Source organism: Sitodiplosis mosellana, unplaced genomic scaffold, assembly GCF_009176505.1.
Source record: "Sitodiplosis mosellana isolate CC-2019 unplaced genomic scaffold, AAFC_SMos_1.0 Smas_scaffold_12, whole genome shotgun sequence".
NCBI classification, from domain to species: Eukaryota; Metazoa; Arthropoda; class Insecta; order Diptera; family Cecidomyiidae; genus Sitodiplosis; species Sitodiplosis mosellana.
Genome location: NW_022595254.1, coordinates 320,902 through 345,475, shown reverse-complemented (window position 1 = coordinate 345,475; position 24,574 = coordinate 320,902). Strand labels below are relative to the sequence as shown.

The window sequence follows — 24,574 nt, the reverse complement described above, 5'->3', positions numbered from 1 at the left end:
CTTTTTATTTGTTTTTTCTCTTTCATCAATTTATATTTCTACGGAAAAAAAACTCTGCACATTTGTCAGTTTATAAAAAGTAAAAAATACAACGTAACAGAAAAGAAGTCAAGTGAATTTAAGCAACAATGCAACAATTGCTATAGTTACAAATAGATTGAGTTCGCGCGTCGTTGATTTTGTACCATTCTTATTGTTTTTTTCATATATATTTATTTTTGTTAAATAGCCTTATGCGAAAAAATGTCAACGAGTTTCTACAATATAAATCGATTTCAAACATTTTAATTGATTTTTCTGTTGTTATTGTTGTTCGTCAAGCAAATCACAACGAGAAGTATATGCGTGTGTGTTTGTTTATAGCTAATGTAGAAGAAAAAGAAAGAAACAGTCTAAAAGCAACAATTGGTTGGCTATTAAGTGCTTTAACGGAATTGTAACTGTCTTTGGTGTTTCGATTATATATTGATCAACATCGTCTACAAAAACTATTGTCCTTTTGCATGGTGTTTAAATATTCGTACAGCTGATTGTTTCATTTCTCGTCGGAGCTCGAGTGGTTGAATCGATCTTCGTCACTCTTGGCATTCGGATCACTCTCTTCGTCCGAATAGTCTTCATCGTGGTTGTGGGTTACAGATCGTGGTGTTACTGGCCTGGTATGTGGCACTGAACCCTTATCGTTAAGCCGTAATTTTGCCAGATCCTCTTGGGTAATTTGTGAGATTTCATCGTTAACCGTGCTTTCATCAATCGTTGGCTCTTGACGTAGACGAGATCGTGAAATCATTGGTTCGTCCATGATGAATCGTTGCTCGTGGGCAACAGTTGATTCGTGCGGCAATAACATGGCCGGTGCACGGAACATGTACGAAAATGGGTAGTACATTAGATTCAAGAACGTTGCTGCATACAAATCGGCGTATCTAACCACCTGACTGGAGAAGAATGTTTGACGTGAGCCAGACCGAAAGAGTGAGCCCATCATTCCATATGACAAGTCCATTTTGTGCGTTACGTCGCGGATAGAAGCCCGAACCTTTGAGATGTCTGGCTTTTCATAGGTACTTGAATCTAAATTCCTGTAGGATAAAATGAACAAATATTAGTATTTCACAGCTAAGATAACTTTGTATGACATAAAATCATATTTACTTGTACATATCGCCTAGAATGACGTCCAAATTCTGGAGTTCAGCGAAAAATTGACATTTGTCTCTAGAAAACGAAAAACATACAAAAAGTTAGATTAAATGTCGTTTTTACATAGCACCGCTACGAGCATTCATAAACGGCACCAATTCCATATGGAAATGGCATGGTATGCCCTATAAAAAAAAGTCTTACACCCAAACATGTAGCTCCTGTGTGAGTTCGGGTACAATGAGGAACGTGCGCCAGCCCCGAATTTTTTTACTCTTCAGAATGTCACCAAAGATGTGATCACCCACATACAGCACATCTTTGCCTTTAGCACCAAGCAATGAGGTGAAAACATCACATGAACCGCCACTGTACACCTGGCCCGCTTTGAATCCACCCGTGGGTGTACCGACCTTCAATGCCCCTGTCATTGTATCGACTTGTCGCAAAATTGTTCCTTCGCCGAAGAATAACGGTTTCTTAGCGTCAACCACAATTATATCGAAATAGGTCGTCCATGCGCGATGTGGTTCTTCTGGTTTGGCGCCGTGTGGAAAATCAAACAAATACGTCATAATTCGATTGGTGAAATTAAATGCACTGTTGGTCAACAAGAAACATTTTGCACCCGATTCACGAATACGTGAAAGAACCATTGGAAGACGTGGATCCTTTCTCACGTATTTATCCAAGTTCTAAATCAGAAAGTATGTACAAAAAAAATGAAATGAGAATAATTAGTTTTTTAACCCATTAACTACCAGTGGTCGATTTTTCGACCAGTGACTTTCGATATTTTTCTTCTTCGATTAATTTTTTTTTCTAAAATAAAGTTTGAAATTCATACTTCCCAATGAGAATACTACAAAATCAATTTCAAACGTTTCAAATTGGTCGGATCGATCATCGAATGAAACCAGAAATTTTGGAGAAAAAAAATCCCCTAAGAAATTCTACAAATTTGTACTGAATTTTCAATTTTTCTATCGCTGTTAAAGATAAATGGGAATCATATCTCACGATTTGCGAAGTCTACTGTTATTTTTAGACCAAAATTGATAATATTTGAAAGTATCACGCAATTTGAAAACAAAATAGGAATCCTGGTAATTAATGGGTTAATGAACAATTTTAATTTAGTTCGGAACGCAAAAACAAATAAATGAATATGAATGTCGTCTTTTATTCTTACCGCAACGGTTGCATCCTGCAAATCCCCATGCAAATGGATATAATCCATAGCGCTGCGCACATCTTGAAAAATCGATTTAAATGACATGAACAAATCGCCAGCACGTACACCTTGTTTTTCTCTGAAACGATGACGAAACACAGTAGTTTCCGATTAGTTATTTTGACCGTAGAAAAATGACTGTCATTTATTCAGAAACAGGAAATAACAAGAGCTGAAACCTTACCGTGTATATTCAGGTGAGTTGGTGAAAAAGTCTATCAAACAGGCCAACATATAAGTTTCCGGTAGGTTAAATAATGTGTTTAGCACATAAACACGAGATTCATCCAGTTTCAAAAACTTATTTGGATACAGTTCATAAACTTGCGAACTAACATGTGATCGAGAGAGAGAGCGTGAGAAAGAGAGAGAAATGAAGAGAAAAACGCACAAAAGTTGTTATTTAAAAATGTTTGGAATATAATTTATTATATAGCTCAGAAAAGAGAGAGAGAAAAGTGTACACTCACTGTTTCAAAAATTCGAATCCATGAACGCAAACCAAAATATTACCGTAAGCATCAACTTTCAGTAGATTTCCATATACAGTGTCGAACCATAAACCACGTACCTACAAGAACAGAATCTAATTTGCGTTAAAAAAAAACTTATTTTGCGAAAATGTTTCGCATTTTCATTCATTTTGAACCATAATACGTACCGGAAACGATGGATCATATTCAAATTGCATGATTTCTTTTGGGTAACCCATGTGCACGAGCCGATCCTTGACCAAATCAAATCCCAGTGTTTCCAATTGCGGTGATTTGTATTCTGTCACGGGAAATGATATGATTTATTTAGACCAAACCTGAATCTAAGCGCAAAAATCCATAATAACTAACCAGCCAAAGTGTAGTCCATGTCGAACCCAAAGAATTTAATGTTTTCCATGTGCAATGACCGATTGACGAAAATTCTGAAATAAAACGAAAAACAAAGAAGACGTTTAACTAAAACTCATATGTTTAAAGCAAATGTTTCATAATTTTAAGTAGCACATCATGTTTGGGATAAATGTCGGTCCATTTGCATGATATGAATCTTAGACCATGCTTAACATGGCATTGAAATTGGGAAATTTGGTAGCAATTCCAAAAGAACTGAACATATTTCGACTGAAAACTTTTGACCGGATCATTTATGCTAGATGCCACGATATTTGTTGGTTGTGGCAGATTTTTAATAACCCATGTCTGATGTTGTGCATGCAAAATCAGCCCAAAAAAGTATACGACCCACAGTATCGTATCAACTATGTGATACAAAACACTTATCATAATCATAATCAAAAACATTCGGCTAGACAGCCAATTACTATCCTACATCATCATGTGATAAACCTTATTTATGGATACGCCACTGCTGACTGCTTTCAAAGTAAAATTCTCTGTTTTTCCACAATGTAAAAATATGTTGTTTATCAGTGCGATGGAGTACATGCGGTGCTTCACTTCATTGTTTTTGACGTCTTTCTTTTCTTTTCATTTGATCTCGGAGATTTATGTTTACGTATAATGAAATTGAATTCATAGTACTTAAAATCGGATGCCTGTCGACTGATAAGTCTCCTTTACCGACCATGGCGCTTTTCATTGCTGTCAATATTTTTGTGAAGAAACCGTAATCAATTCAAATAAATCGTACGAAACCGCATTTTTGTTGAACATTGATATATACGTTTTATTATAATCGAATACGTGGGATGAATGTAAATCAGGTGAAACATTTCTATGAAAATGATTCCTTTTTCCATATCCCCAATTGAAGCATAATTGAACAATATATATTCATATAGATAAACCGATTTGCGTGTGATTCCGATTGAACATATCGAAATATTCATGTCCGCATGCGAATTCACCGAAGCCGATGAGAGGATCTCACGTGCCCCATTTCAGAGGAAGAGATTATTTCATAACAAACGAAATTCATATAAAGGTAAATAAATTCCAGCCTCATCAGACGCTTAAGACAGGTAATAGATTGTTCTTGGTTTTCATGTGGTTATGCATGTAGCAGTGCTAGCTTGTGGCAAAGATTAATTTCATACGTCCGGTTTGAAATTCAAGCATTTGTAAAAGAATGTGCATTTTATTGTGAGTTTTGTATGTTGTAATTCTCTGTGTTGTTGTGAAGTATCTTCATCGTAGCATGAGCCGCAGAATGAACAACAATGATGAATTCGGCCATTGAATTTCTATATCTATTTACATAATATTTAATTGCTATTAGCAACTTGTTAGTAATGAGAAAACATTTTCGTTTCCATGTAAAATCATTTTTCCGCAAATATCCGGTTGCGGTTTACTTATCGGTTGGCAACATAGCAATACCAAAAATTATAGCTCAATCTGCAGACGATTCCTTTTGCATATTTTATAAATATCGAACATTTGCCGGGCTGATAAGAAGCGCATGTTAATGGCTTGCAGCAATTAACAAATCAAATTATATCTAATCTAGATATAGATTTTTGTTTGTTCGGCACACAATTTCCTGAATACAAACAATATTTTGCGCCATGCCACCATCATTATAATGGTTTTCACAGTGTGATTCATTGTGTGGACACTGTTCAAAAATTAACAAAACGTACAAATTAATTGAAATTTATTTATCACTAAAAAATTGACCGAAGTTTATTTTTGAAATGCACTACAAAATGGTCATTATTCATCATCAAACACATCGTGTCATCAAAATGTGCAGAAATTTGAATATAACGTTTGGTCGAAAATGATTTTTCATGGTCAGAATTGATTGATTATATGATTTCATCAGATTAATTGTGCCAAACCATATTTTTGTTTTGTTATTTACGATCCGATTATTTTGTATTCCTCATTTTCCCAAAAATAATGACTCGTGTTCATTCATATTTGTCGTGTGGTGACGCGAATGTACAACAAATAAGCCGACGCAAAAACCACCCGTGTGGCAAACAGTAACAGATAAATTATAATGTGTAATAAATGAAGGAAAATGAGAATACAATTGGCTAAACACGAAAATACGTTTGTATTATAGGTTGAATGTGACTATTTCGGTATCAATGCGTTAAGTTCGTCTCTATGCCGTTTCTTTTCCTCTCTCTCCCGCTCTGTGTCTCTCTGTATGTGATGCCAAGATTTTTTTCTTCGACAACCGATAATAATCGGCCTCTTATGGTGAACAACAAATTCATTTCATGTCATTTATTATGATCTAGTTGTCTTGAATCACAAGCAAATACACACAATATCCAACGGATATGGAATCACTATCCATTATTTGACAGCCTAAGAACAAAATAACATCTTCTGAACTCTTTGCCGATAAATGAAACGAAAAAAAATTAGAGCAAAAAAGAAATGAAGTTGCGAGCAAAAGTGACACAAGTGGGCATTGAGCGGGAAACACGTTTTTCCCATTTTTCTCGCTACTGGTAAAAGACAGCGACTAGGTGTCTTCGGCTTATTTGTAGTTATTTCCATTTTCTACAATATTGCTGAAGACACCTAGTCGCTATCTTTTTCCAGTAGCGAGAAAAATGAGAGAAAAACGTGTTTTCCGCTCAATGGTTACTTGAGTCACTTTTGCTCGCAACTTCATTTGTTTCTTTTTTGCTCTAAGTTTTTTTTTTCGTTTCATTTATCGGCAAAGAGTTCAGAAGTTCTTTTTTTAATTCTATGGGTGTCATTTGTATTTACATTAGGAACTTGCAACAAAGTCCGAGAGGAGCGTATAATTTTTCTTTCTTTGCGCTGTGTTCAAATATGACATATATTATCTACACGTTCAATACACTACATTGGCTCGTATACTCACCCCCTGGGAGCAAAATGTGAATCGAACGTAAAACAATCGTCTTCATCGTAGGTCGCATCATCAATGGGAAATAATTTCTCCGTTGACGTTTCAACGCTGAAATGTTTGAAGTAGTGCTCGGTATGTCGATCGTGTATCACATCAATCGGCAATATTCCACTTCTGGCTCTATCAAATGAAGAGCCACTCGAAAACATTTTCGTTAAAATCAATTGGTCGCACTTATAATCGCGTTTGAGATTGTTATTTTTGCGCAAAAATATGGCAATCAAATTCTGTGCGGGGATTGAATTTAAATGATATCCAATTGAATATATTTTCGGGGAATTGATTGTATTTTTGGATAAAAAACGGTTAAAAAGTGTAACATCAAATGGATAACTATAGAATCGCCTCAGTATATTTGACATTGGTCACATTTTTTCTGCGGTTAACGAAAGTAATAATAACGCGTATTGAAATTTTTAATTACAACCTCCAGCCAATTTTATTAATGGAAATTGAAACGACAACAAACAGAGATATTCAATTGAGTTCGTTTATCCGCAGAAATGGTAAAATCAACATGAATTTGATACAATGAACGCGTAACTACAGAAAAAGTGAGTTTTCGAATTATGGCTACTATTTTCAGTCATAAAATGTGGCGAATTAAAAAATGTATCACCAACTCGTATTGAAAACGGTAAAATTCGATGAAAACGGCCGTTTTTCATCACATAAAATATCAGCTCTACCCATTTTTTGTTGGTATTTTTCAGACAACCCTCGTATTAACTGATTGCCAGTATCCATGAAATAGGAAAAATGTATTGTAATAATTGAATTTAAACGAAGTAAACAAAAAAAGTATTAACCGGCTTGTTGAGACAGAAAAAAAATGCTAGAACACCAAATCGTAAACAAATCTCATTAATATGCAACATGCTCGATAAAATTAAACCTGATTATGTAATTAGTGCACCAACATCAGTGTATTCATACGGCATTTTTTACATGTTTGTGTAAGAGTATGCAAATGTACACAATCGACACAGTACGTATCGTTTACCATTTTAATATTGTAAATTTATGCAAGTTTCTTCATTTAATGGCCCAATTTACATTTAATACAGGTTAATACATAAAATCAAATGGAACTAAATTGAATCAAATCGAACAACAATATCTAGCAGCTAATTCACACCGATCGATTGCGTGAAAAAATAGAGAGATGTTTGTAATAGGCTCTTTTATTCAATCGACTACACTTTTCGCAAATCGACCATGGCATATGGTAAAAGGAATGGTTTCGCTTCCATGCAGCTAGTGGTTTTTGTATTCTGTTCCGTTCTGTGAACGAAGCGGTAGAATTTTCGTTGCATGTCGAGACATACACACAGCTAGCGTAGGTAGAAATTCTTTCATTTACAGATGTGATGCGGTGGATTCTCCAATGTCTTCTAAAATTAAGCTAAACAGTAGGTTGCAGTTCGTTTTTATCTTCATCATCACGTTAAACACAATTAAGCGGTTGTACCCGGTCTCGGCTGGCGGCGATTCGATGTTCATTTATCTCCAACATGAACAATTGCTGAGTGAGCCCAATCGTTTGCGGTGTGCAATGCCATTTCTGTCAATATTTGTTTTCAGGCGAGTCTTTAATTAGAACATTTTGCTGAGCACAAGTCTGCTTTGCGTAGCAAATAGCAGAACCAAAATTGAAATCAAACCCGCTAATGACTTGCGATGCATGCAATTTATTTTCTTTGATGGTTCGACTTGCAGTTCGTGAGTTGGATTTTACAACTTAGGAAAGCAATTCTTTCTATTATGGCACTCCGGAAGCGAAATTTAAAGCACATTGATCTAACCCCATGATCTTCTTGCGAAAACCATAGAAGCGGGCCATGTCAAAACCATATTCACCTATCAACGAAATATAGCCAAACCAGTTTTGTGCATTAGCTTCAGAAATCGAACATTTCATTATCACTCTCCGGGCGGTCTGGATATGTTAAATTTGTAGGTGCCGATAACACCCGGCACTCGGTGCAAATTTCATTTGAAACTTCGATTTCACAATTGTTTGAATCAAAGCAGTCTTTTTTATTGGAAAACCCAATTTTCATTGAATTCAATTTCGCTCATTTGGGTTAGTGTGTGTTGTTTTTCTTTCTCGAGTGAGTTGGTAAATGTAGGCTATGGACTTTTCCTGGGATTTTGTCTCGCCAAATCGAATATCAACAAATCCAATTTCCACTTTAGCAGACATAGATTGACTGGGAACGGATAAAAATATCGTCGTTTGAAGTGCTTTCAGCATTCATTTTGACTTTTGTTCAGTTGACTCGATTAGATTAGATTAATAGACCGAGAGCGATGGCCATTCCTTCTTATTGAGACTTGAAAAAAAAAAGTTTGGTCCAAACTGTTTTGGGTGACAGTGTCCAGTGGAAAATGGATATGTATATCATGTCATGGTATCCATGATCACTTAGTAGACAGCATGTGAAAGTGGAAGTTCGTGACAGCATAAACATCAATTCAATAATTCATTGTTGTGTCCAAGAACAAGTTTTCCAGTTGATATTTTCTCCATTTCGTTTCACATAGAATCGTTTGGATTAAAGTAAATCGAAAGCATTTTTCTCATATTAAAGGACATGCGCATTAGTTCTTTAAATACAAACTTCTTTGGTGACATTGGAGAAAATAGTGGAAACGTTTGGTTGCCCACACGTGCAGAGACGATAGTAAACACTATCGACGATGTCAATCGCAAGAAAGTGAGTAGGAAGAAAATAGCAAGTGGATTCATTTGAAATGACAATATCACTACGGTTTGATTCATAATAAACTACAATATTTAATTCATGTGGTTGCGACGGCATCTTCATCAACGGAATCGATTCTGGCTGGACGAAAATTCACATGAATCTCGGAAATTCATTACATTCCATTCCATTTTAATTAAAACCAAAAGCAAAAAAGCAATTCAACAGAAGCGGCATTGAACACAGTGATTGCACAAGAGTTGCACACGATTCCGAAATACCACTCACAGGCATCAAACAAGTTCAAGGTTGCACGCATATTCATGTGCAAAAATGAAACCATTTACTACTTGTGGCCTGGACCTTCAATTGCTGCATTCAATTTGCTGTTATTTTCTCGATTCTACTCGAAGCTGTATTTCGGATTTATTTATTACAGTTGGTTGATTGTTTTGAAACAAAAAGATGCATGACACCAAAGTGTACTCATAGATCAAACGATTTAGCCGTTGAATTGATCTATGGCCCAAGCTAAAAGCATTTCATCCTGAACCTAGCTTTTAGTTTTGGTAGCAGAACGAATAAAGTGAAACTTCACATTTAGTAGTATGCAAAAAGTTTGGAATTAGCTGCAGAAAAAAGTTTTACCTTTTAACAAGCGAAATCATATTAAAATTAATAATCCAATTGTTTAAATTCGGGATACAAAAGAAAAGCGGGTATGCTGTCGAAGTCAAGGAAATCTGATGGTCATTTTTTCCTTTCGTCCAATTTTGCCTTCATTTTATTTTCACTTGCTTTTTTCTGTGGTTCGCTTTCTTTCGACTGGAGTTTTTTTTTCGCCAATAACTTTACTTAAACGATGTTTACTAATTTAAACTGCGCAACATTGACTTCGTTAGTTTGTTGCCACAAACACTGTGTATTTTTCTTTAAATAAGGACTTTAACATCATTCATAAAAACCGTGAAATAGAATATTCATAGTTAGTGAACAAAAAGAAAAAAAAACTTTGACACCAATTAATCGAGTTATAATATTGAACGGAGAACAAAACGTTAGAAAAAGAATTTCACTTTAAGGCGTTCAATCGTTGGCGGTTCGCACCAGCAACACCATGTTATTGGTTGTATACATCGTAAACTCGACTGCTTTATTCATGGCAATAGTTCCGTTTACATTATTAAAACGAGCACACACAATGGCTGGTGTGTGTGTGTGTGTGTGTGTGTGTGTATGTCGGTACAAATAACCGCATCGGATTTTACAAGCACCAAGGGGAGAATGTGAGCTGCACTGCAAGTAACAACAACAAAAACTACACTAAATTCACTCGCAGAGCAACGGACAAAAAGAAGTTTCGTAGATAATCGGTTTTTGTGCGAGAGAAAAAGCAACCTGCATGCCAACACATAAGCATCACATAAATTATACACGAAACGCGACGACACAAACACAGCGTGGAAAAAAAGGAACAAACAAAACGAGCGTTTGCATACACACTTACATACTAACAGGCTCATTGTTACCGCATTCTCAACCAAACACCATCGTTGCGACAATAAAATGGTAGTGTCATTAATTTTTCGTAGTAGTTATTCAATAAATCGTTCAGATTTCGCGCGATAGAAGCAAAGTCGAAAGAGGAAAGAGAAAAAAACATGAAGCGGGAATTATTGTTTAAACACACACACACCACAATCAAAACATATTTATAAAATTCTATATCTATTGACTAGATCGAGAGGAGAGTAAGTTCATCTGACTTTGTTACGAAAGAGGAGAGTAAGTTTCTTTCGACTCAAAAATGGTTAAAGGCGAGTATGTTCACTTTTGGCGGGTCCTCGCGGTTTTCCACGGTTTCCGCGGAACTGATAAGAGATAACAACTTGGTGTCTTCGGCAAAGTTGTAGCACTTGAGGTCTTCTATAACATTGCTGAAGACATCTATCTCTTATCTCTTATCAGTTCCGCGAAAAGCTCGAAAAATGATAAGAAAAAAAAAGTTCTATATAAAATTTGCTTTTTTATGTGCGCGATTTGCGCGCAACTGATAAGAGATAAGAGATATACTCTCCTCTTTCAAAATATATTCGAATTTTTTCACATACTCTCCTCTCGATCTAGTCAATAGATATGCTTGCATAGATTTCGTTTCATTACCGAACACAAAAAAATTGTGCTGTGTTTTTTCGAAAGCTGGATGAGCACACAGTTTTAATATAATCTAGATGCTGTGCACGTCATTTATCATTTCCACTGAAATGCACGCTGATGCGTAATCCTTTTGAAATCAGCGACAGAGAGAGAGAGAGAGAGAGAGAGCAGGAAAAAGCACGAGGGAGAAAATATGTATTACTTTTCACAGTTTGACTTTGATGGAATTTTGAGATGTTAAGAATCAGTCAAGGTCAATGCTAGCAAAAGATCGAGAAATATTTTTTCCTTTTTTTCTGTTAATCCAAACAAGGGAAATGATTTCCAATGTCCTCAGCTTCAATTTTTCATTCGTTTTAAAATAAGTGAAGATTAACTTTTTTTTTCTACGCGCTTTCTTTGTATCTAAACGAAGTAGTGGTGCATGAAAGTGTCTGCCATGAAAGTTGACTGAAAAGAACAATTTGTATTCGTCTCAAGTTCTCAAATGAAATTTTCACATGCACAAACCAAATCCGAGCATGGTCAACAAAAGCCAAGGACACTTCACAAATTCATTCAATTCACTTGACACACATTTAAATGTTTGACAAATTGAAAAGTTTCAATAGCAACACCCTTTCTAATTATCAACGTTTCCATGGGAATCATGTCAATGAACAATCGAATTCAATCGAAAATCCACGTGCAATTGTTTTTGGTCAATAAACTAAAAGTTTGTACAAAATCACAACAAGTAAAAGTTCTTCTTCTGTTTCAGTTGAAGTGGCGTTCAAAGCACTTGTTCTAATAAATTTAATTGAATTCCACATAAAAACCAAACTGATTGTCTCGCCACTTGAAATCGGAATTTGAGGAAGTAAGTCAATAATGATCGGATTGTGTATAGAGATGGCAAATTCACATGTAGAAAATTTTTGTGTCAATATTTGCGCATTGCGATAGCTTACACTTGAAATAAAAGTGTCGAATCAGAATAAAATACCAGCTTCACGTGAGTTCAAGCTCATATTTTGATAGAAGTTGAAACCATTTTACGAATGTGTCAGATAATCTTCTATCGAGAATCCTCTTGACCATATATATTTTATATGTGAAACTTTAAGTGCCCATCTGATTGCCAGTCTGAACAAACAATTTCATTTAATCGTGCTGTAACAATAGTTCAATTTTCGGAATTTGTTGAATCTGTATCATTGCATAATGGCAAATCCGGTCAAGTGAAATGGATCTGAAACCTGATGAATGCGTAGGCAATTTTGATCTCGATTTCGACCAAAATGCTCGTACGAACGATACTGAATGGATTTAATTGAAGGTTATTGGTTGAATTGAGTTTGCTTTACATATCAATTCTTAGGTTTTGAAGGGAATCACGAGCATATAAAATACATTCAATTGAGCTAACAAATTAAACGTCAGAACATACGTATATTTCTTGGCATAACCAGACTCAACGCAATACTGTAAATTGATGAGAGATTGTCGTTCGCAGAAAAAGACGCAGAAGGTGAGAAAATTAATGCATGAACATGGCCTACCGGAAAATAAGTCATCTCATTTGGTTAGCAGCTTGTCAGCGTACATCATAGTTGTCAACGAACGATGTAGCGAACGCAGCTATCGCTTCATTCTTTTCTATCTGAAGCTTTTAAAAAATTATTTTTCAAACATGAATTCTATAAATTATCAAATTAAAGGTTTTTCCTTCCTAATTTCCAACGAATATATACACTTTGCTGATTTTGAAGACTTCGGCAGATATATTGACGTCTGAAATTTTAGAACGGTAAAATGTTTGTTAAATTAACGAACGATAGTTTTCCAATGTTCGAAAATCAATTTATCTACCTAAAATCAGTGTATATATTGGAAAGAGCAAGGAAAAACCTTTAATTAACACACCCGGACCTCTAATAAAATCAAATATAATGATTTAGCTAATGTTACCACATTTTGAAACAGGCACCCCGTGTGCAAATAAAATGACTAACAGATACTCAGTTGTATGTAACTGTATGTAGTGATACACAACTAAAACTGGCTAAGTTGATTGAAATCATGCGTTTTGTATGGAGACAATCACGTTTAGTTATTCTTTCAGTCAGTCGAATAATTTGGGACATTTTGACTATGAGTGATTTGTGATTTAAGTTAACTGCAGTTGCTTTTTTGTTCGAAGCAATCACTTTTAGTCAGTCAAAATGTCCCAAATAAATCGACTGACTAGTCAGTCAAAAATTTTCCATGCGGGACGTTTTTACAATCGATGCCGTTACCAGCAAATTCAATGTATCAGCCATCCTACAACAAGACTAGAACGTATGGGCGTATATTTTTCAAATCAGCAAATACTTGAGCTAATATTTATTTAAGATTCATACGATAAAATAGCACGAAATCCATATTCGAAACGGAGTGGTTTCGATAAGACGTGTTCGGTTTACTTGAAACGAAGCTTACCGTTTTGGAAATTGTAAATAAATTTAGTAGATAACCACTAACAGCAACTAAGACGCTCTCATTAGTCTCTAAGTAAGAGTATATCTTTTGAAAACCAATCCAATGAGTGGATTTCGAAAACTTATGATGGATTAATCAATTAGATAAATGCCGTTACAAAGAGCAAGCAATATTTGTCTGAAAACGATTCACTGATAACTATGTTCCGAAAATTAATCTCATAATTTTGCTTTTACATATTGTCTTCCTAGAAAACCCTTTACCGGTTGCCGAATTATTCTACCGTTGCACATTTTCATTGCATGTGTCTACATTCAATAGCAATTTCGAGTAAAGTAATTCCATAAATTCTATGATAAAATCTCTACAAGCCGCTCTATTCAATTCAGAGTCAATTAATTTGTTGTACAGTCTCATGTTTGTTTTATATATATATATATATATATATGTACAATTCAAAATGAGATTATCATTGAGCGCCACTTCATTGCAGTGTACAATGTTGATGTAGATATTGAGCTATCACGCTCAAGCACCTGGTGAATTACCGGCGGAACATGTACAATGCATTAATCTTTAATTAGAAGTTGAATTGCATCGATAAAGAACAATAGCTACTTGTGTTCGACATTGCAATTTATTGATTCGATTTCAAGCGCACCCATGACGACAATCGGGTATTGTAAAGCAATATAAATGCTTTGATTTATTTTTTTAAGCCAAATGTGGCGGATTCTGCATTGGAAGCATTATTCCCAATGCTGATTTTTTTATAAATATCTTCACAGTAGCTATAAATCAAATAGTTCATGTACGTAAATTAATTTAAGGCTTAAACATAAACTTAATACCGTTGGAATTTGCTTGTGATGGGAAATTTTCGATAGCATATTGTTGTCACAGTGAAATATTTGAAACATAAGACCATTGACCAAAGATAAATACTTATCTCACAGTGTAAACTCCAATTTTATTTAATGAATGGGTGCGCACTTTGAATCTTTTGGTAAACAGATCGATACTTGATTATTCACTGTGAAAGCGAATTTACGTGTTGCTTTTGTCAATCCAATCAACAATTAGTCACTCTGTTTGGGACTTTGCACACAAATCCAATTTGATTGTGTGCCGATACTATTGGCGATAAACAATGTGTTGAGTATTCTGTTGTCAATTATGAATTGCTGACTACTAACATTTGATGGGCAGCAGCTCAAACAATCATTATTTCCAAACAGTTTGACATCGCATCAGAGGAAAACAAATCTGTGAACAGTGAACCGTTCATTTCAATATCGTATCATTTTGTATTGAAATTTCGTTAATTCATGAGTTCACCGCAATTTTCGTCACAACATGTCATCATTTTGGTGAAATGCTTCATGACACAATACTCCGAATAATTGAACATTATTCATTTGGTATTTGATTGGAAAATGAAATCAAAATCTCTGTTATCCAAATTTTTTAATTTAAATGCATCATTTGTTAAAATGCCATGGAAATCATATTTGAATATATTCAAATGAATCAACGACGTATAGCTGCCGATATATGAATTGAATTATATCTATGGGTGAGATTGAGAGTAGTGTATGTTTCATTGACTTTGTTACGAAAGAGAAGAGCAAGTTTCTGTCGACTTAAAAATGGTTAAAAGCGAGTATGTTCGTTTTTTGCGGGTCCTCGCGGTTTTTCACGGTTTCCGCGGAACTGATAAAAGATAACAACTTGGTGTCTTCGACAAAGTTGTAGCACTCGAGGTCTTCTATAACATTGCTGAAGTCAGTTATCTCTTATCTCTTATCAGTTCCGCGAAAAGCGCGAAAAATGATAAGAAAAAAAAAGTTCTATATAAAATTTGCTTTTTTATGTGCGCGATTTGCGCGCAACTGATAAGAGATAAGAGATAACTGTCTTCAGCTTAGTTATAGAAGACCTCGAGTACTACAACTTTGCCGAAGACACCATGTTGTTATCTTTTATCAGTTGCGCGAAAACCATGAAGACCGCGGAGGCTAGACGGTACTACAACATACTCTACTTTAACGCCAATAGAATCATCAGAAAACATACTCGCCTTTTCAAAAATATAAATCGAAGAAAAAACATACTCCACTCTCAATCTCACCCATAGATATCTACCATTCAAATATTTATACTAGATGTTTGAAAACTTCGGTACAAGTCGATGTGATTGAAATATGGAAATGCACATTCGTTTGATTGATGAAAATGTAAATATGCGCAATAATTCCGTTTAAGTTCCAGCGAAATGCATTTTCGAAATGATAGTTTTTTGGTTTTATATTGGTGACACAGTCGAATTCCCATGCAGTTCGATGCACCGTATAATATAATGAATAACTTCAGTTGTCAATTCCAATTACTGGATTGACCTCATATTACTCGGAAAAATATATTTCCCAACGGCTAATGTGGGTGAAATTGGTCGAATATAATTTGCAACATTGACATTCAAATGATTGCTATCGAATATAAACCCATTTAATCGTTGCAATTCAGTGGAGCTTCGGGAATGTTTTACAACATCAATTGAAAGCCAAAAATATGCACAACATTTATAAACATCTCCTTTCTCTTCCTCTTCCTCTGTCATTCGATTGCAAATCATTTTAGTTTATTGGAACCAATTGAGTGTCGGTCACTGTCGCAATGTGACAGCCAACCACAGTACAAGTGCTGCATGAAAAACGATTGGGAGTCAGCAAAAAAAAAACCAAACTGTCGGAAGCGAATCAACATGGGACATAATAAATGACAGTCTATTTCAAATAATATCCTAACAAATAATTTAGTACAATTTCTCGCTTTAATGCAACATTTAAAATAAATTGCCATCATAATCACATTTGTTTGACATTTCAAACGAATCAAATTTGACCAAAAACTGTTCCCACTTCACTTTTTTCTCTACTAGTGTGTGTTTGTGCTTGTGATTTTGACAGGTAGGCCATTTTCGTTGCCAAAAAATGTATTTTTGCGATATAATTTGCGATTAAATGTGAAGCGAAATAAAGAATCATGTTGATGACGTGCGAAAAACCTTGCTCTTCAATACAAGCTTCGTATAATTGGCGAAAATTAAATAGACGCTTGAAAACTAAAGAGAAAGAGTTAGTTTGAGAGAGTAAGAGAGAAGCGCACGCTCTTCATAGATTTTGATTTTCATAGCATTTCAAAACGAAATGCGATGCTGATGGCTCCCGATAATATGTTTATGTCAGTTACGATAAATATTTGTTCGCTACGTATTTGCATATGCTTGAATATCATTGTGAAGGCAAAAAAAAGTACGAGAAAGAAAAAAAATATTTCCTACTGTCTTTATGGTCATTCATTTTGCACACGGCGCCCATTTGTTGGCTGAATGGTGTTTGCGTAGCATCTAACAACAGCACCAACAACAACAAAATAGAAGTTCATATTTTTCTAAAGATAGTTTGAAAAATGGATGCAACTGTCGACGACATCGGGGAGAAAATAGCGTCAAGTTCAACTTTTCATATCGCTAAGCATCATGCAGCCACGCGAAATGCTTGAGGTCAGCACATTTTTTCATCGCAGCAAATGATGCAATATTATCGCCTCACTCGATTTTTTCTTCTTCTACCCATTGATATGCTTCGTTCGGTAGAAAAATTAATTACTCGGGTGGACAATGAAAAATTGAGCATCATCATCAGATACACAGTTAATTTACTTGATTTCCCTTTTTGATTGAGATTCGTATAATTATCACTCAGATCCTCTGCAGGGTTACACGTGATTTACGCGCCTTATTTTTTCTCTTTCCTCTTACGTCGGCAAACGAGCAAACAGTTGCGACATAGCTTATCAGCATTGTAAGCGATACTAGACGCTTAACAAATGTGCGGCTGATTAAAAAATACGACGGAATCGACTTGTTGTCGTCGTCGTCGTCGTGTTGTGTCTCTTGTGTCACCAAATAATTACATAAAATATTTTTTTTTACTACCATAAAAATAAATTCTGTTTACCACAGCAAGATTAATTCTTTTGTGACGCTCGCGGTTACAGATACCGCAAATCGCAATCGAACACACGCAGAGTTAATAGGTATGCGGTGGCTTTGAATAATCTAGCAATGCAAAAAAAATGGTTGTTCACAGGCATTTTTTGTTTATTCCATGCTCATCATTTATTATTTTCATAGCGCTTTGCGAATTATTATATTATTATCGATGAGGTAGTGCGTCGCAGCAATCTGTAGCCATGTGAGTGACTTTTTATTGATTGATATGTTAAAAATGTTTAATCTGAATCGCACGCAAGTACGCAAATACGCAAAAGGTCAATTTTACGGAATCAAAATTGGCGATAATATTCTCTCGAAATAGAAGCACTTAAACTTTTAATGATTGCTTGTTAAGCTTCACAAGTATTTTAACGACGAATCTATAAATTGCATACAAAAAACAACTCCGAGATTCTTCTCATGCTAATTGCTTGTATTTTGCTATGGAACAAGAGACAAAAAAAAATCCGAAAGATTTTCCGCTATTTAAAATCATTTAATGGCGATGATTAAACTCTTCGAGTACTTGTTTGCTCATTTGGACATAGAATTTCCCGGATGTAGCCCGTGTGAACTGTTGCCATACACACTATTAACTGAATCGAACAAACGCGCCCCCGCCAGAGAGAAAGAGAGAGAGAGAGAGGAAGAGAAATACAAACCAAACACTGGAATTGAACTGAAAATCAGTCTCAGCATTCGATCATCGGTAAACATTTTGTTCGTATGACGGAACACTGGAACGTGCTGGAAGAGGGCATTAAGCTATGGTAAAGTGCCACGTTTAATTTTATTCATCGTGTTTTTACACTTCATTCCGTTGTGTACGTTTATATTTTTCCTTCACAATTAGCATTCAATTGATTGTTTTGGGTGTTGTTTTACTCCGAATTGAATTGAAAATAATTCTCGTAAGTATCACGTCCCTTGAAGAGAATTGCTTACACACCAGATTATGATAGCTGTAATAAATTGCATTCCGATGGAAATGCATGGCATTGCATTCGCGCTGCTACTGATATTATTTTAATATGATATGTGAAAACAAAATAATAACATTTCGCACAGCACACTCGCTTGGCATTTCCAAGCTATTTATAAACTGGCTTTAAAGAGCGCTGTTGGTTTTTCAAGTGTAACGATGCCATTTCATAGATTAAGCAATATTTGTATACGAGTTGTTTTTTTTCTTCTCTGTTTCTCGTCTATCGCTGCTGGCTGGCGCTAGCATGCTCTGCAACGAGTCTAACGATAAAATATCGCCGATAAAGCCATTCCATTTCACTAGAGCACGAAATCACTCGATCCAATGCAAATTCAATTCATTTCCATGTGAATCGTCTGCAATACATACACAAACAGTCAATACATACTTACGTATTCGGTTTAAATGTACGCATTTGTTTTTGAGTGAGAGAGAGAGAGAGATAGAAAGAGATAGAGTGCGCGTATTTATGTATGACAATCGTCACACATGCTTCGCTACATTACCATCGGCTGATAGAGAGAGAATGGAAATTGTATTGACATATTAATTCATTCGGTTGCTGTTTTTTCCTCTCTTTCTTTGTGCTGCTTTTCATACATATATTCGAACGACGAATCGGTATTACCAACCCAGTTATCAGGTCACCGCTTTTTTTGCCTTTGGTGTGTACGTACAGATGTGCTGCTACGTATATGTGAACAAACATGATCCGATGATATTTTAGCCCATAATTCGTGGCAGAATTTGCCCATAGCTCATTGATAAAGAAGACGATTCCATGCGCAAATCACAAAAGATTTGTTGGGAACATCGACTAGATAAGCCGCCTGAAATTTACTCTCTCGTATCACATTCGAGGTCAAAAGTTAAATTAAACTTCATTGCCTGGTGGGGGTCATTTAGTAAAATTGGATTTTTCTTCCACATCTGTATCATGTCATTTCATTTGTTTTTTGTTCGGAATAAAGATATCATTTACCTATGACTGCTTTCACGTTTGTAGCCCATGTATGGTTCGGGTGCAGTGTAGCAACTATCAACTTCGCCAACACTGATTCGTGATTCTCGAGTGCCTCGTTGTCCACTGTTTAAGTCAGATACATTGTGGCTGGGTAGCTGTGGCCAAAAGTTCGATTCGGCCCCAACCAACGTATTATCCACATTGATAATTGGTGCGTTCGTTTTTTTCACTGAATTGGAACGTTTTCGTAGTTCATCGACGCTCATAGGCTGCTTGCCTGGATACAATGATTCAAATGCATCCTGCGATGTTTCTGGCATTTTAATACGACTCGTTTTTTAACGCTTGATTAAATAGAGTTTTGTAAATGAAACCACTGTCGCCCAATGATTTATACTAATTTTGTTTACAATTTCTGTCTACACTTGTTTCTTCTTGTCTTTACACTTCAATTTAATTGAACGATTTTGCGTTATTTGCAACGTTTTCAAGCAAGTATAATTCACTTCACCAAAGCTGTAGCTCAATGTAATTGCTGTACGCAAGTAACTTTCAAAATTAATTGTGCGCCGTACATATAAGCAAAACAGCAGAGACTGAATGCGATTTCGATTAGTTTAAGTCGAATGCGTAATTAAGACTAACACACCATACGGCTCATATGTGAAGACGACGATGACAACGGAATTTTGTGTTGTGTGTTGTTGTTGCTTGTTTTTTTTTATTTCAGGGTGTGAATACGTAAATACATTATCAAAACACAGAGAGAAAATATCACGTAAACAATGTTGGCATACAATTAAATTTGAGTGTATGACGATGTAATCGAATATGTATTGCTGCGCTCGCTGCTGCTGCTGCTGTGTGTAAGTGTATGTACTACATGCGTATGCATAAGTGTTGGTCACAATGTGAACACATCAGCAATATCGTTTGTTTTTGTTGTTCGATTTTTGTAGGCTCACCGAAATGAATCAGTTGCTTTCTATTTCACAATCAACTGAAATGTTGATAAGATAGAGTAAGCTAGATTTAAATGGGTTTGTTTGACAATTTGATGAATGGCAAACACAATCAGTTGCATCGGATGACATGATGTTGTTGTAGTCGTGCTTGGTCAATACAATCAAAGATGCCGTTACGTTGTTTTTACTGTGTATGTATTGATGACTTTATCTCTTTGTGCATACTTCACATTCATGACGCATTTTATTTTCACCGAATATATTCCATTTGCTTGGAATTCGCACATGAATCGCATTTATGGGCCAATGACAATGCAAATATTTACTTTTTTGGAATGCAGAACTGTTCTTCTCGAACACAGAACGTATTCAAGAGAGTAATGCGCAGTTACTATCTACGTTGTAGTGCAACCAATATTTCCGAATCCAATTGTTGCACATTTCCAAAAATAAACCGAAATAATGAGTTTATTTGCTTTGCCGCCGCTATCGACAAAAATGATTGGAAAATTTGATCGTTTTTTTTTGTGTCCCTGCGTGTCGAAAATGATTTTGTGTTTTTGTTTGGAAAAATTCCTATGGAATATTCCATCCGAATATATTCGATTCCATCTGTTTAAAATTGGTTTCATGAATATTTAAAAAGAAAGAGAGAAAAAAACACAGCGTTTGAATCACATGACAAGGTGCACGTATCTAGCAAATGAAATGTACAAACACATTTGCAGCATTTTGCTCGCAGTGCAAACAGCTCATCGCAAACATTCAATTATTGTCTAATAAATAATGAATTTAACAACTAATTTATGATTGGTTTATCAGGAGATAGTAAGAGGTTATCAGCAAACAACATTTTTCAAACGTGCATCATTGAACGTGTCCCTAACTGGAAACTATTTGAAAATATAATCTTCTTGAGACCATCATAACTTTATGCACACGTACAACGAGAGATGCTTTCGATGACACTGGCACGTTCGATTAAAACTGTTTCAATAAGCATAGTTTGTTTTCTAGGAAAGTTTCGTTGGACCAAGGAAGAGAGAGGAAGAGAGGGAAAGAGGGAGAAAAAGAGAGAAGGAAAGGAGGCAGCGATATAGTTATCGAGTACAATTCAAGTGAGATATGATTGAAAATCACATTGCATTTCTTTGATCAGTTTCTTTTTATCAGTTTTCTATTTCCATATGCGAGTTCGTTCCATTGTGAACTTCCCGCATACGTTTGGCAATAATTAAGAATTTATGTCAATCGAAAATTTATTGGCATTTATCTCTATCAAATGAAATGTGGAATTTATTTCCCTTGTTCGCATGACACACACAACATCTCTTTGTTGAAATATGTTCATATTTGTTCGTATTTTTGGACGATAATTGCTACAGTTCATTCTGTTGATGATTTCCAAGGGACTAACTCATGCGCTTACCTGTGTGCGGCCTTGCGATAATACTTGCGATTCAATCCATCTGGAATTGTTGACGTTGGTGTTGTTGGTACGCTACTCTCGTAGGTTGTTGATGTCTCGTACATGTCGCTATTTTCAATACTCCCACGTGCGCAACTAATTGACTTCTAAAAATAACAAAAGAAAAAAGAGAGAGAGAGAGAGCAAAAAATGCCGCAATTAAAGCCGGACAGTTAAAATACATGACATATGGGAGTTAGTTTCAATTTGGTGAAAGCGTCAAGTTTTGGCTGTCTGTTTTTGAAAACACAATTTCATCACTTTATCAGATGTAGTGAAAAACATGGTGTGACGTTGACAGGTTTTCGAACTCAATTTCATGATGAGAAATGCAAAATTGTTGCGATAAAAATAAAAGCCAACAACAATAATAACCGCAGTAGCAGCAGCAGCAGCAGCAGCAGAAAAAGTGTCATATAAAAACGTGAATGAACAACAACAAAGTTCATTTCAACATGAAATTGATAAGAAACGACGCAAATACAACCAACGCATAGCGTGTGACAAGAAACTCGAAATAAGAATATACGTACACACTGTACAGCCAGTCGGAGTAAGCGCAAGAGAGTGACACAGAATAGACCGCATATAAAATTGATAAACAACATTTTGTGAGGGCAAAGGAGCGCAAGCGGACTGGATGTACGTGTGAAATGCCAGAACAAAACAAAAACAAAGAAAAACCATACACTATTGTATGAAAATACGCGCTGCGCCACTGTCGCAATAACACGAAACGCTGTCGGACAATAACAACATCCAAATCATCCACAGCCAATTTAGAGAAATATGTGTGGGGGTGCAAGAAACTCATTGCATTAAACAGTAAAATGCATTATTATGATTACAATTATGTCAATTAACGGAAACTTTATTCTGAAATGATGTAATCGAGCCTGCAAAAGTTTTTATCCATTGTCAAGGGGGAGAATGAAAGAAAAAAGCAACTTTCTTTACGACTAAAGTACTCACAAAGCAATTTTTTTTCGTTGTTGGTGTGATTCTTAGCACGACACAAGTTTTTATTTTTGCCTCAAAGCACAGACCTTTTGTTCGTGTTATTGCTCTTTATAAATGCGACAGTAAAAAAAAATGGTTTTCAGAATTATCCGAAATGATTGGGTGACGTCATGGAAAATACACGCGAAAAAAACAACAACGGAATAAAATGAGAGAACAACTACGAACGTATTCGATGAATCACTGTAAAATCAATGCGTTCTTTATAGTCTTTTTTCGATGTGAATATTCCGAATGGTTTTGATTCAACGAAAAATATTTCCTCTTTTTTTTTATTAGAACTTTTTAAATTCACTGATTTAGTTTTAATTTTATTCAAATTCGTGTTGATGAGGAAATGAAAAATCGGGATAAAGAATACTGGCAAATGGTATGAACAAACAGTTTTCACAAACGCGATGAAATGAACTGTGCTATCGAATGAATGAATGAAATGGATAAATAAATGTCTGTATGAAGAAAACTACACACAGAGAAAACCGACATATTCGCGATGTGTATATAATATGTGAGATGGAAATCGGTCTGTGGCGAGAAAACAGAAACATACATTCACACATCGGCGCACCAATACTGTCGCGTAGCACAGCTGCTCGGCTATCGTTACAGCGCGCAAACACACACACACACACACACACATAAATGTCGTCGGATGAACACTCACAAACGAAACCGAGAAATGAACAATCGTTTTTCAACGCATGCACGTTTTAGGTTGGCAACCATGAACTTGTATATGTAAAGCAGAAAAACAGCGAACTTTTTAAAATTGCATTTTCTTCGATATTCGTAGCGTATTTATTCATCAATACATTCCTTAAACCCTACAGAAAAATAATAATATCATCACTAGTTATGAATCACACGGCGAATTTTAAACAGAAATTTCAACATCGGATGCATTCGAGGTAGAAATCAAGCACGGATTGGCCAAGTTTTCGTATAAGTGACTCGTTCAAGTACGTTCGATTGACAATTTCGTTGAGAACACTATTTCCGCACGTTGAATTGATGAGCATCGTTGATGCATACACAGTGGCTGCACCCAATTTAAACTCTTCGTTCCCATTGTATCCGTATGTACTTTGTTCCACATAATGAAAACTGCAACAGACAGACAGATAGACGGAAAAAAAATCACGTCATTAATTGTTTTTCTTTACGTATCGACACAAAACAAATGGTCTGGTTATACATACATTTCATTGAATTTCTTGCGATACAGATAAATGAAACGGAGCATTTGAACACAGCTGTCATGAAGCTTGTCGAAACGAATGGCGAGTTCGTGATTTCGATTTGTGATTTGCGTTGCCAAGTCTATGGCCACCGAATATAATTCCGACGATTTAATCTGATTTTTCAAAGAATCAAAAGAAAAAAATTATACGAAGAATGTAAACAAACAATTTTGATTCGACGACATCGAGCGAAATACTTCGTGGCACGTCACTTATTTTTTTTTGTTCTCTCTCTATCTCTGCCTCTGTATACTTACATTAAAACCCAACAGTTTGAACACAATGTATTCGGTATTCCTGATTTCACG

General features: G+C 35.6%; 1 protein-coding gene across 3 annotated transcripts; it reads right to left on the bottom strand.

Annotated features, from left to right (window-relative positions):
* Position 1: 1 nt before the first annotated feature.
* LOC129567667 (cytosolic purine 5'-nucleotidase) lies at positions 2–24,574 on the bottom strand. 3 transcript variants are annotated; one of them, XM_055444782.1, is made up of 12 exons: positions 24,524–24,574; positions 24,225–24,379; positions 22,978–24,129; positions 21,967–22,112; positions 3,223–3,296; positions 3,039–3,151; positions 2,848–2,948; positions 2,562–2,708; positions 2,336–2,456; positions 1,348–1,838; positions 1,156–1,218; positions 2–1,082 (listed from the first exon to the last, which is right to left on the bottom strand). In XM_055444782.1, the coding sequence occupies exons 4-12, from the start codon at positions 22,068–22,070 to the stop codon at positions 536–538; spliced, it is 1,761 nt and encodes a 586-aa protein (XP_055300757.1). In that variant the 5' UTR covers positions 22,071–22,112; positions 22,978–24,129; positions 24,225–24,379; positions 24,524–24,574; the 3' UTR covers positions 2–535. The 3 variants fall into 3 exon arrangements, with proteins under 3 accessions (XP_055300757.1, XP_055300756.1, XP_055300758.1); XM_055444781.1 differs by lacking the exons at positions 21,967–22,112; positions 22,978–24,129; positions 24,225–24,379; positions 24,524–24,574 and adding an exon at positions 19,591–20,869; XM_055444783.1 differs by lacking the exons at positions 21,967–22,112; positions 22,978–24,129; positions 24,225–24,379; positions 24,524–24,574 and adding an exon at positions 9,592–10,258.